Genomic DNA, 14,170 nt, shown 5'->3' on the forward strand with positions numbered 1-14,170 from the left:
TATAATAACTAGCCATAATAAGGTCTCCTTTTCTTCCTTAAAGCGCGTACTTGCTTTGTAAGTGATCTGAAGCGAGGACTAAAAATCCAAGCAGCAAAATTTAATATTGATGGGAATAATGAGGTAAGTTTAAAAAAAAAAAAAAGCATCTTTTTGCAAAGGTTACAACATGTGTGGACTTATATTTATGATATTTATATTTCAGCGTCCCTCCCCACCCCCAAATGTTGACTATCCATTAGATGGAGAGAAGATTTTACATATCCTTGGATCAATCAGGTTAGATCTTAAATTTTTACGCCAAAGTACTAAACTAAAATAAACTTTTGGCTTTTAAAAATATTTGTATGAGCCTTTATTTCACTATTGCCATTTTAACAGTTCAGTGTTTATTGTTAAGCCTCATTGTTCATGATTAATTTTATTCAGCTTTTTTTTTTTGAGACAAGGTCTTGCTGTGTTGCCCAGGCTGGAGTGCAGTGGCACGATCTCGGCTCACTGTAACCTTCATCTCCTGGGTCCAAGCAATTCTCCTGCCTCAGCCTCCCAAGTAGCTGGGATTACAGGTGCCTGCCACCATGCCTGGCTAATTTTTGTATTTTTTAGTAGAGACAGGGTTCCGCCATGTTAGCCAGGTTGGTCTCAAACTCCTGACCTCAGGTGATCTGCCTACCTTGGCCTCCAGCAGTGCTAAGATTACAGGCATGAGCCACTGTGCCCAGCCTATTCAGCTTTTTAAATTTTTAAAAATTAAAAAAAAAATTATCTCCTATTTATCAAGGTAATTGAGAATTAGTTCTCATAAATACAAGAATTAGCCACCACCATGACTGGCTAATTTTTGTATTTTTAGTAGAGATGGGTTTCACCATGTTGGCAAGGCTGGTCTCGAACTCCTGACCTCAGGTGATCCACCCGCCTTGGCCTCCCAAAGTGCTGGGATTACAGGCGTGAGCCACCGCGCCTGGCTGGTAGTTCACACTTGCAACCCCAGCACTTTGGGAGGTGGAGGTGGGAGGATATCTTGAGCCCAAAAGTTCAAGACCCTGCCTCTACAAAAAAAAAAATTTTTTTTAATTAGCCAGGCATAGTGGTACACATCTATAGTCCTAGCCTTTAGGAAGCTGAGGTGGGAGGATCACTTGAGCCCAGGAGTTTGAGGTTATGGTGATCTATGATTGTACCACTGTACTTCAGCCTGGGCAACAGAGTGAGACCCCATCTCTTTTTTTCTCTTATTAAAAAAATTTTTTTGTAGAGATAGAGTCTCACTGTGTTGCCCAGTTGGTCTCAAATTCCACTCAAGCAATCCTCCCACCTTGCCCTCCCAGAGTGTTGGGATTACAGGCATGAGCCACTGCCCCGGGCTCCCCATCTCTATTTTCTTTAAAAAAAAAAAAAAGGAAATTCAATGAACATGGAATTGTTGGTTCCAAAATAATAGGAAAATGCTAATGTGAATAAAGAAAGCCAGTATGTCTTACTTTCCAAACCCAATTAATTTGTTTACTAACATGTTTTTTGTGTTTTGTTTTTTTGTGTGTTTTTTATTTTGTTTTGTTTTGTTTTGTTTTTTGAGGTGGAGTTTCACTCTTGTTGCCCAGGCTGGAGTGCAATGATGTGGTCTCGGCTCACCACAACCTCCACCTCCCGGGTTCAAGCAATTCTCCTGCCTCAGCCTCCCAAGTAGCTGGGATTACAGGCATGCGCACCACGCCCAGCTAATTTTTGTATTTTTAGTAGAGACGAGGTTTCTCCATGTTAGTCAAGCTGGTCTCGAACTCCCAACCTCAGGTGATCTGCCTGCCTTGGCCTCCCAAAGTGCTGGGATTACAGGTGTGAGCCACCGCACCCAGCCTAACATGTTGTTTCTACCAAAAGGTATAGTTCCATTGAAACCTTCTAATTAGACAATACTGACCAGTAGTTGGTTGGTGAAGCAAAAAAAGGGTTATTTAAAGTAAAGGACCATTATAAAAAATCGTATACTAAACATTTTATTTTAACTTAAAATTTGTGTGTATTTATGTTTTTCCAAGACCTTTTATTTGAGGCTAAGTCTGCTTATAGAGTGCTGACTTAAAATTATATAAACCAGTAATTCATAATTTATGATTTCCAGCTTTTTTTTTTTCTTTTTATAAGTACAGTAAGAGCTTAAAGTTACTAGGAATCAGTCTTGGTACAGAATCCATCTAGTTGGCTGGGCGTGGTGGCTCATGCCTGTAATCCCAGCATTTTGGTAGGCCAAGGCGGGCGGATCACTTGAGGTCACGAGTTTGACACCAGCCTGGCCAACATGGTGAAACCACATCTCCACTAAAAATAAACAGAATCCATCTAGTTATTTTCTTCTAGACTTTTACAGTTGTCTCACCTGTTACAAATATTTTTAAAAATGAACTTGTCTTTCCAAAGCTTTCAACATTCATATAAAGAACAACTTGTTTTCTACCTTAATATTTCACTGGTTAAGTAATAATTGTTAAGTTATGTAATTTTAATATCAAATCAGCTGACAAAAGATTGGGAAAAGGAAGAGTGACTCTTTGTAAGCATGCAGCTCAACTGGTGGAAGAAGTCTGCAGGCATAGTGGCAAGGGCCTGACCAGCTATGCCTGTTCAGCATACTGCAGGCCTCAGTTAGTATACTTTAGTGGTGAAGTGGAAGAAATTAGCTAGTAGATTGAGTCTCATGAAGAGGATTTTATGTTTTGAAAAGGATTTTTAAAAGCTTTAAAATAGTTATGCATAATATCCCAATTTTATAAAAAATAGAGTTTATACCTGTATATGTATAGTTAATTTTGTATTGCATTGGTTAGGATTGGTTTGGCCACAGTTATACAAACCTGAAAATAGTGGCTTCAACAAGTTAGAAGTTTATCTCATTTAAAAGAAGTTCAAGGCTGGGCACAGTGGCTCACACCTGTAATCCCAGCACCTTGGAATGCCAGTGCTGTTGGATTGCTTGAGCCTGGGATGTAGAGGTTGTGGTGAGCTGAGATTGTGCCATTGCACTCCAGCTTGGGCAACAGGGCAAGACCCTATCTCAAAAAATTTGAAATTAAAAGAAAAGAAGTTCAGAGGTAGATCATCCAGGGATGATATTATCATCTCATATTAGAGACCCAAACATCTTTCCATCTATCATCTCTGAGATGTAGCCCTTGTCCTTGAGGTCCAGGATGGCTGTTGGAGTTGTAGCTACCATGTTTTTGTTTCAAGCAAGTAGTCCTAAGAAGGGAAAGAAGAAAGTACTTAACTCTTAATTGAAAGTCCAACATAGGCTGGGTGCGGTGGCTCTTGCCTATAATCCCAACACTTTGGGGAGGCTGAGGCGGGCAGATCGCTTGAGACCAGGAGTTTGAGACCAGCCTGGCCAACATGGCGAAACCCCGTCTCTACTGAAAATATACAAAAAATTAGCTGGGCGTGGTGGCACAGGCCTGTAATCGCAGCTACTTGGGAGGCTGAGACATGAGAATTGCTTGAACCTGGGAGGCTGATCCGGGATCACACCATTGCACAGAGCGAGACTCTGTCTCAAAAGGGAAAAAAAAAAAAGTCCGACATATTACTTCTGCCTACATCTCATTGTCTGGTACTTAACTACATCTAGTTGCAAGAAAGACTTTTTTTTTTTTTTTTTTTAATGAGATGACGTCTCACTGTGCTGCTCAGGCTGGTCTGGAATTCCTGGCCTCAAGCCATTCCCCTGCACTGCCTCAGCCTCCTGAAATGCTGGGAATATAGGCATGAGCCATTGCATCTGGCCAAAGGCTGGTAAATACAATGTTTTAACTAGTGGGATGGGGTGGAGGCACAATATATCTAGCTTAAAAATGGAGTTTTATCTTTTTTTATTTTCAAATCCTACAGATAAACAGGCAGTTGTAAAAGATAATACAGAGAGGTCCCATATACCCTTTCAGTTTCTCCCAATGGTTAAACATCTTATATAACTATAATATGATATCAAAACTGGTAAATTGGCATTGGCATAAAATATATGTCAGTTCTGTATTATTATATCATGTGTGAGTTCTACAGTCACTACAACAATGGAGATATAGAACTATTGCCAGACAGAAAGAAAAATACTGCTTGATCTCACTTTTATATGTGGAATCTAAAAAAAAAAAGTCAAATATCTAGAAACAGAGAGTAAAACAGTGGTTGTTAGGAGTTGGGAGGGGAAGGAAATGAGGAGAGGGTCAAAGGACACAAACTTGCAGTTATGAGTGATGAATAAGATCTAATGTACAGCATGAGGACTTTAGTTAGTAACACTGTATTCTATACTGAAAATTTGCTAAGAATAGATTTTGGGGCCGGGCACAGTGGCTCACGCCTGTAATCCTAGCACTTTGGGAGGCCGAGGCGGGCGGATCACGAGGTCAGGATATTGAGACTATCCTGGCTAACAAGGTGAAACCCCGTCTCTACTAAAAATACAAAAAATTAGCTGGGCGTGGTGGCGGGCACCTGTAGTCCCAGCTATTCAGGCGGCTGAGGCAGGAGAATGGCATGAATCCAGGAGGCGGAGCTTGCAGTGAGCCGAGATCACACCACTGCACTCCAGCCGGGGCAACAGAGCAAGACTGTATCAAAAAAAAAAAAAAAGAATAGATTTTGGGTGCTCTTACTACTTATGGAAGGTGATGGATAGGTTAGTTTGCTTGAATGTAGTAATTACTTCATTATGTGTGTGTATATATATGTATATATCAAAATATGTTGTGTACCTTAAATATATATATAATTTTTTAAAAAATATAGAACTCTTTCATCACCACAGAGATCTTCCTCATGCTACCAAAAAGAAATAGAGTAATTTTAATTTGAGATTAAACTGGAAAATGGATATTTTATTAAGCAACTAGTGATCCTTGTATTATTTTAAAAAACAAAGAAATGGGGGGTGATTGCTTATAAATCTCTTGTATCACTAGCTAATCTGCTTATTGAATCTTACTAACTTCCATAGAATACTATTTCTTTTCTCTTATTAGGTCTGGGGAGTTATAATTGGACACAAAATAAATGTAAATCTATACATAATAATAGTAACAGCTAATAATTTAGGGAATGCCTTCTATGTGCCAAACCCTGTTCTATTAACTCATTGCATCTTCACCTCAAACCCTGTGAGGCAGGCATTGTTATCCTCTCCATTTACAAATGAGAACACCTTGTATTTTAATAATTATTCTTTGTTAATGTAGTATTGGTACTTAAAAATACTATGTAAATGGAAATAATGGTGTATTCTGTGTAATATTATAATACGTGACACCAACAGAAAGCTCTCTTTTTAAATCTATTAGAGATTCAGTTGTGGAAATTCTTTTTGAACAAGATAATGAAGAGCAATCAGTTGCCACTTTAATATTGGATTCCCTTATACAGGTATTTTATCTTGTCAAAAAATTCCCTTTATTATCACAGTCCTTTAAATATAAATTTTAAATGTTATTTTAGGCAACTAGCAATCCTTGTCACATATTATTTTTAATATGTGTCAACAACTAATCTGCTTATTAAATTTTATTAATTTTTACAGAATATGGTCCTTTTTTAACTTTTTAAACTTTCATTTTAAAATTTTATAGTTCATGAGTTTTACTCTGGCACTGAGAAATGGCATCTACAACATTCCAAACCCCAGGATAATGAGTGCCATGGACATGTGCATTTTTTTTTTTTTTTTTTTGAGACAAAAGTCTCGCTCTGTCACCCAGGCTGGAGTGCAGTGGCACGATCTCAGCTCACTGCAGCCTCTGCCTCCCGGGTTCAAGCGATTCTCCTGCCTCAGCCTCCTGAGGAACTGGGATTACAGGCACCCACCACCTCCTGAGGAACTGGGATTACAGGCACCCACCACCTTGCCCAGCTAATTTTTGCATTATTTAGAGACAGGGTTTCGCCATGTTGGCCAGGCTGGTCTTGAACTCCTGACCTTGTGATCTGCCCGCCTCAGCCTCCCAAAGTGCTGGGATTACAATATGAGCCACCGCACCTGGCCTTTTTTTTCTCTTTTTTTGACAGAGTGTTGCTCTTGTTGCCCAGGCTGGAGTGCAATGGCATGATCTCAGCTCAGCACAACCTCCGCCTCCTGGGTTCAAGTGAGTATCCTGCCTCAGCTTCCCGAGTAGCTGGGATTACAGGCATGTGCCACCATGCCTGGCTAATTTTGTATTTTTGGTAGAGATGGGGTTTCTCCATGTTGGTCAGGCTGGTCTTGAACTCCCGACCTCAGGTAATCCACCTGTCTCGGCCTCCCAAAGGGCTGTACAGGCATGAGCCACCAAACCCAGTGACATGTGCATTCTTTTAAGACCAGGGACCAGATTTTTATTTTGTACCTAGTGTGGCTTGTGGTTCCTTCCAATTCAGGGTTGTATAGTATTCAGTTTTAAATTCCACAGGACATATGGTAATAATATGTCTCTTTTGTTTAATGACTATGTAATTATAGGACTTCGCATGAAATACCATTGCCTTGGAAGATATGTTTACCTCTAGGGCTCCATTCATTGAAGGACCTTATCATTGCCAACTCTTAAAGAGAACTGATGTAGAACCATAATTTTTCTAGGAGCGTTATCTTCCCACTTAACAACTGGCACTGTGAATACACCTTAGAAAAATTAAATTTCTACATATTTCACTTATCCCAAAAAAGAGAAGTTATTTCTTCTCATGCTCTTTGCCCTACTTAATCATTGCTACCCTGACAGTGAGAACACTCACATATGCCCTATGGAATGTAAAATTCTACGCTTTTAGACTTTAAACTATTTTAAAATCTTTAAAGTTTATGTATATATTTGGCAGTATTTTTATGGTGGTTATATTTGCTACATGAAAGAAACCTTGCTGTGGCCCTTTTTGTGATACAAACCATCACCTGTTTAATCTGTAGTATAATAATAATATGTATAATAATAGTATATATATGTATATTTTCTTAAGTTCAATCAAGCATTATTTGTACAGTTCAGAATAAATCCTTCTTTTTTTCTTTTTAATAACAGTGTCCGATAGACACCAGGAAGCAACTAGCAGAGAATTTGGTAGTCATAGGTGGCACTTCTATGTTGCCAGGATTTCTCCACAGATTGCTTGCAGAAATAAGGTATTTGGTAGAAAAACCAAAATATAAAAAAGCACTTGGCACTAAGACATTTCGAATTCATACTCCACCTGCAAAAGCTAATTGTGTGGCCTGGTTGGGAGGTAAGAATTTCACTTTTAAAATATAATGATTATATAGTATTTGGTCTCTGAATGACACTATTAATGGATATATTAGAATAAATAATTCAGGGTTCAGAATTGCCCACTTTATAAATAGAACTAACACTGACTTTTTCTTTTTTTTTTTTTTGAGACGGAGTCTCACTCTGTCGCCAGGCTGGAGTGCAGTGGTGGCGCGATCTCGGCTCACTGCAGCTTCCGCCTCCCGGGTTCAAGCAATTCTCCTGCCTCAGCCTCCTGACTAGCTGGGACTGCAGGCGTGCACCACCACGCCCAGCTAATTTTTGTATTTTTAGTAGAGACGGGGTTTCACCATGTTGGCCAGGATGGTCTCGATCTCTTGACCTCGTGATCCACCCACCTCGGCCTCCCAAAGTGCTGGGATTACAGGCATGAACCACCATGCCCAGCTGACTTTTTCTTAAATTGTATTAATTTTCAGAATTTTATACCTATTTCTCTTGGCATTTGCACTGTGATATTAAGTAAACGTTCTCATTTAGTTAAAGTCATCCCTCAAAATAGTGAAAGCTATGAATTTATTCCAGTGATGCTACCATTTCTTTCTTTTTTTTTTTTTTGAGACTTTGCATCTTTGTTGCCCGTCCAGCTGGAGTGCTGTAGCGTGATCCCAGCTCACCGCAACCTCCGCCTCCCAGGCTCAAGCAATCCTCCTGCCTCAGCCTCCCTAGTAGCTGGGATTATAGGCGCCCGCCACCATGCCTGGCTAAGTTTTTTGTATCTTTAGTAGAGACAGGGCTTCTCCATGTTGGTCAGGCTGGTCTCAAACTCCTGACCTCAGGTGATCCGCCCGCCTCTGCCTCCCAAAGTGCTGGGATTACAGGTGTGAGCCACCGCCCCCGGCTTACCATTTCTTAAAATGTTCATTTTAATGTCTTCCAAAGCTAGTGAGCCACATATGAAAATTGGCCTCTTTAATTTATGACTATATTTGTGACTGAGTTCATTAAATGTTTTAAGTAGTGATGGTTTCACTGAAATAAGCAATTAACCTAATAAGTACAGTTGACCCTTGAACAACATGGGTTTGAATTATGTGGGTCCACTCATATGCTGTTTTTTAGGAAATATGCTAGAAAAATTTTGGAGATTTGCAACAATTTGAAAAAACAAAGACAAACCATGTAGCCTAGAAATATCAAAAAAATTAAGAAAAAGATACATCATGAATGTATAAAAAAATATATAGAGATACTGGTCTGTTTATGTGTTAATCGACTATTCACGTTATTGGTAAGACTTCTCAGTCAACAGTAGACTATTGGTAGTTAAGTTTTCGGGGAGTCAAAAATTATACATGGATTTTCAACTGCTTGGGGGTCCACACTCCTAATCCCTGCATTGTTCAAGGGTCAGCTATAACTACTTTGAAGGGAAAAACAATCATGAATATGTACATTTATACAGGTTCTGATATGTGTTTTATGATGCAGTTAGAGCTAGAAGGTATCAGGATTGTACATTTAGAGAGAAAAAGTAGTATGACATTTTAAAATGAATGTTACATTATTTCTTGTAAAATAGAATTTGGTCAAAACGTAGTTTTGATCTAGGACAAATTGATTTAGTAATGGAATTGTTTTTAAAAGACTGCCTTGTGGGTCTTAATAAGGTCTTCAGTATAGCATGTTAGGACATTATGATGATGTTTATTGGGTTTTGCAGTACCATTTTATTTATTGATATGTAACCTTAGTTGTGAGAGAGAAAACTCAGAATCTTATTGATTGTATTTACAGAAAGTTGAAAATACTTTCACTCCACTCTATCTCACTTGCTTTTAAATGCAATAATACTTGTTATCATATTCACTATTATCTGCTAAAGGCCATTTCAATTACTTTAACATGGAGTTATGGCTTACCCTGTTATTCAAAATGTAAAATAAAGAATGGCTTAACTGGAATTACTTTGAAGATTGTGGCTATGCATTGCTGAATTTTACCAGTCCACTTTTGTCATATAGTGAAGTAGATGTATAAGTACATAAAGTTTTCTGGTAAAAGTTTTCATCTTAGCTATAAAAAATATTTTTGTCACACAGGGGCTATTTTTGGAGCATTACAAGATATACTTGGGAGCCGTTCTGTTTCAAAGGAATATTATAATCAGACGGGCCGTATACCTGATTGGTGTTCTCTCAATAACCCACCTTTGGAAATGATGTTTGATGTCGGGAAAACTCAACCACCTCTGATGAAGAGAGCATTTTCCACTGAGAAATAGAAGTTTGATTAAAAATCAACCTTGCTTCATATCAAATATTTAACCAATTATAAGCAAATTGTACAAAGTATGTAGGATGTTTTGTTATAGAGGACTATAGTGGAAGTGAAAGCATTCTGTGTTTACTCTTTGCATTAATATATAATTCTTTTGACTTTGTTTCTCTTGTGTAGTGGTAAAATGGTAGCTGGTGCTTATTGAGATTTGCTGTATTTATATCAATAAAGTATAGTAAAGCAGTTTGATTTTGGAAGTTTGTTATGTGGCTTTTTTTTTTTTTTGAGACAGCGTCTCGCTCTGTCACTTAGGCTGGAGTGCAGTGGCACAATCTCCACTCATTGCAAGCTCCGCCTCCCGGGTTCATGCCATTCTCCTGCCTCAGCCTCCTGTGTAGCTGGGACTACAGGCACACACCACCCCGCCCGGCTAATTTTTTGTATATTTAGTAGAGACGGGGTTTCACCATGTTAGCCGGGATGGTCTCAATTTCCTGACCTCGTGATCCACCCTCCTCGGCCTCCCAAAGTGCTGGGATTACAGGCGTGAACCACCGTACCAGCCTATGTTGCTTGTTTTTCAAAAAGAATAGTATTTCTCCACAGTTCACATAACCTGTTCTGGGCTCATTAATTGTGTTTCCAGCAGTTACTCCATTTAAAGCATACATAGTGTTAACCATTACCAGTTATTTCAAATACTAACATGGGTCCATTTAAAAAATATATTTATTTTGGTACTTGGGTGTCCATATTATAATAATGTTGTTTTTCCAGAAATATATTTGATCTTTGGACTGAGAATGTTTGGTAACATAGTCAAGCATTTGTTAAGCCAAGTGTGGAAATGTTCACTTTTTAACTTTACAGTTTTTTTAATGAGCAATTCTACATTTCTAAGAAAAAAGATACTTCATTTTTATATAAGGTTACAACTGCTTTATAAAAATGTATTCACAATGTCATTAATCTTTGCGTTTGTGCTTTATATCTTCTCAGGGCAGAGGTTCTTGAAATATGTACTCAATCATTTAACTTTTATTTTATTTTTTCATTTGTTTTTAATGAACTACCTCTTGTTGAAATTTTGCTGGCTTCATTCTTTCGGGATACCTGTGTCCTCTAGTCCTACCGCTCTTCCATAGCACTCTTTCCTTAAGCACAGTATCCATAACTGGGGCACTTCTAACTTTTACCTTGTAATCGTTTCAACAGAGGTTTTATCTTCTTTTCTGGAATATAAGCTCTCGTAGAACAAGGCTTGTCTATTTCTTAACTTTGAAACCTCCCAGGAGGATTGCCAGGAATAGGTATACTATTATTTGCCAATTGGATGGATTTACTATTTTATTAACATTATCTCTTTTTTCAGTAAACATGAACTTTACATTTATATTGACCTCATATTTTGGTGAATTTAGATTATTTATAAGAAGTTTTCATCACTGAATAATATCAAAAACAGGATCTGTGACTGAAATAGAGCTTTAAAACTAGCTATAAAGTAGCAGACAACTAGTGGCTGAAGTTAAGGAACGTAGCCCTCTGTTATAGGTTGAATTATGTCCCTCAAAAAGATAGGTTGAAGTCCCAACCCCTGTACCTTGTGAACGTGACCTTATTTGGAAATAGAGTTGCAGATGTAGTCAAATTAAGATGCGATCATTAGGGTGGCGCCCCGATCCAGTAAGACTGGCATCTTTATAAGAAGAGGAAGCCGGTTGTGGCGGCCCATCCCTGTAATCCCAGCAATTTGGGAGGCTGAGGCGGGTGGATCACTTGAGGTCAGGAGTTCAAGACCAGCCTGGCCAACATGGTGAAACCCTATGTTTACCAAAAATACAAAAATTAGCCAGGTGTGGTCCTGTATGCCTGTATTCCCAGCTACTCCAGAGGCTGAGGCAGGAGGATTGCTTGAACCCGGGATGCAGAGGCTGCAGTGATCCAAGATCACGCTACTGCACTCCAGCCTGGGTGACAGAGTGAGACCCTGTCTCAAAAAAAACAAAAACAAAAAAACCCTAAGGAAAGCCATGCCTAACATATTCCAGGATTGACATGGAGACCAATTTGGCTTGTGTAGAGTGAGCAAGGAGAAGAAAGGCAATAGTAGATGGGGAAGTGGGTGGATATCTTGTAAGGATACATCTTACTGAGTAAAACAGGGTGCCCTTGGAGGGTTTTGAGTGGAATGACAAGATCTGACTTGTTTAAACCGGATTATTCTGGATGTTGCATTAAGAATAGAGTTTAGAGAGACAAACTGAAGCAGGAAAATCAGTTAAGAAACCATTGTAGTAATCCCAGTGAGATGATGTTTTAAGCCAAGGTGCTAGCAGTAAAGATGAGAAGCCTGATTCTGGATACATGGAAGGTAGACCAACAGGATTTCCTGATAGATCTTATGTGGGTGTTTCAGTTACCTATTGCTATGTAACAAACTTCTAAAAGTTAGTAACTTAAAACAATATGAATCGTATTTGCTTATGGTTTTGTGGGTCAGAATTCAGGCAAGACTCAGGTGAGCAGTTCTGTTCCACGTAGTATGAGCTGGAGATAGCCACCTGGCTGTATTTAATTGGTGTGCTGGGATGGAAGGTCTAGGACAGCCTTGTTTACAAGTCTCAGTGTCAGTGCTCTCCACATGCCTTCTCTGTCTTCCACATGCTTCTCTCCACATGGCTGGCTTAGGCTCCCTCGCATGGTGGTCTCAGAATACTGATTTGTTACTTGGCAGCTTGGATCCAAACTCCATTGTGTGAGTTCTCCTCAAGACACTGTTTGCATCATGCTTTCTATTGTCCTATTAGCCAAAGTTAGTCACATGGCCAAGCTCACAGTCAATATGGGAGGGGAATATTGAAAGACACTTTCACAATGGGGTTGGAGAGATAGGAATCAATAATGTTTCCAATATTTTTCATCCATGCAACTAGAAGGATGGTGTTACCGTTAATGGGGAAAAAAAGGAAAACTACAGGAGAAACAAGTTTTGGGGCAAAGATCAAGAATTAGTTTTTGTACATGTTAAGTATGAGATATCTACTAAACATCCAAATGGATATAGACGTTTGATATTTAAGAGAGAGATCTGGGCTCTCTTAAAAGTTTTGAATCGGCCGGGCACGGTGGCTCAGGCCTGTAATCCCAGCACTTTGGGAGGCCGAGGCGGGTGGATCACTCGAGGTCAGGAGTTCGAGACCAGCCTGACCAATATGGTGAAATCCTGTCTCTACTAAAAATACAAAAATTAGCCGGGTGTGGTGGCGGGTGCCTGTAGTCCCAGCTATTCGGGAGGTTGAGACAGGAGAATTGCTTGAACCCGGGAGGCAGCAGTTGCAGTGAGCCAAGATCATGCCAATGCACTCCAGCCTGGGCGACAGAGTGAGACTCCGTCTCAAAAAAAAAAAAAAAAAAAGTTGTGAATCATCAGCAAGTATCGCAATTAAAACTGTGAGATCACCAAGTGCATGAGTGTGGATAGAGAAGGGGACCAAGGACTCACCCATCCATGGAGCACTCCCAAGTGAAGAGATAGGAGAGAAAGGAAGTAGCTGGTGAGATAGGGTAGAAAACAAGAAAGCGTTAGTGTGCTGGAAGCCAAGGGGGAGATGCGGATCCAGCATGGAGTGATAAAATTTGTAACAAATTTCTGATACTCCAAGTAAATTAGGCCTTGCAATTAACAATTCGATTTTGTGGAGATGAATGATGACCTTTTCATGTACAGTTTAGTAGACTAGTGGGGTGTGCCGGGAGGGACGGAAAGTCCTGACTAGGGTGGGTTGAGAAGAGCAAGAAGTGCCTGACATCTGGGAACTAATCTAACACAGGTAAGCATCAATGTTATTACAGATTGATATGACGCTTTCGGCAAACTATGCTTTTCTTCTGTTTTTCACATAACATACACTTCAGACAAGTTGGTCACTGTCCAACTCAAAACACCAAACCTCCCTCTTGCTAAACGAGTGACTTACTTTATCAGTTTCACCTTTATCCCTCCTTTAGTCTGCCATCCTTATAGATAAGATTTCATATCCTAGAATTGCCCTGGTTTTCTGAGAGCACCCAATTCAGAACCCCTACTTACTTAGACCCTCCCCCAAATTACCCAACAAAAGCCAAGATCCTATAATCACTATCTTACTGAATCACCCCACACTTCTCCCTTGTTGCCATGAGTAATAAACTAAACGTATTTGACAACAGGTGTGGGGGTTTTCTGGGTTTTTTTGTTTGTTTGTTGTTTTGTTTTGTTTTGTTTTGGTCTATGGCTGAAGGGCATTGTCAGGGTTAAGAGATGGGAGGGAGGGGAAACTTGAGCTTAGGCAAAAGGGGATGGGCTTTTGCTACACAGGGGAACAGAGAAATAGAATGGCAGCCTGTGAGGAAACTAGGTCGAAGTTCTTAAGATAAATAACAGCATGTTTGTGTGTTGAACGGAAAAATCAAGAAGGGAGAAAAATTGATCCTTTAGTAGAGAGCTGGGGTATGACACGTGGAGGGTACAGGATCCAGTACTTTAGGTAGGGTTGGCTTCAGGTAGGAAGGAGCATAAACCGTTCGCCTACGTGGTCTGGCGGGTGAGATCCTGGAATGTGTCTGGCTGTGGTGGTCCGAGTGGGCAAGGACATTCTGCTGACTTCACAGTTCTCAGTGCA

The 14,170-nt window shown here is 39.7% G+C and overlaps 1 protein-coding gene across 1 annotated transcript in view; it reads left to right on the forward strand.

The window, feature by feature from the left end:
• Positions 1-9,755, forward strand: part of ACTR10 (actin related protein 10) — a 33,429-nt gene extending 23,674 nt beyond the window's left edge. Inside the window, exons 9-13 of the mRNA XM_019009658.4 lie at positions 44-123; positions 206-279; positions 5,331-5,412; positions 7,041-7,242; positions 9,329-9,755. Of these exons, the coding sequence (XP_018865203.1) occupies positions 44-123; positions 206-279; positions 5,331-5,412; positions 7,041-7,242; positions 9,329-9,510 (620 nt within the window). The 3' untranslated portion in view covers positions 9,511-9,755. The remainder of the gene's footprint in view (positions 1-43; positions 124-205; positions 280-5,330; positions 5,413-7,040; positions 7,243-9,328) is intronic.
• The last annotated feature ends 4,415 nt before the right edge of the window (positions 9,756-14,170 follow it).

Source organism: Gorilla gorilla, chromosome 15 (assembly GCF_029281585.2).
Source record: "Gorilla gorilla gorilla isolate KB3781 chromosome 15, NHGRI_mGorGor1-v2.1_pri, whole genome shotgun sequence".
In the NCBI taxonomy this organism is placed as follows: Eukaryota; Metazoa; Chordata; class Mammalia; order Primates; family Hominidae; genus Gorilla; species Gorilla gorilla.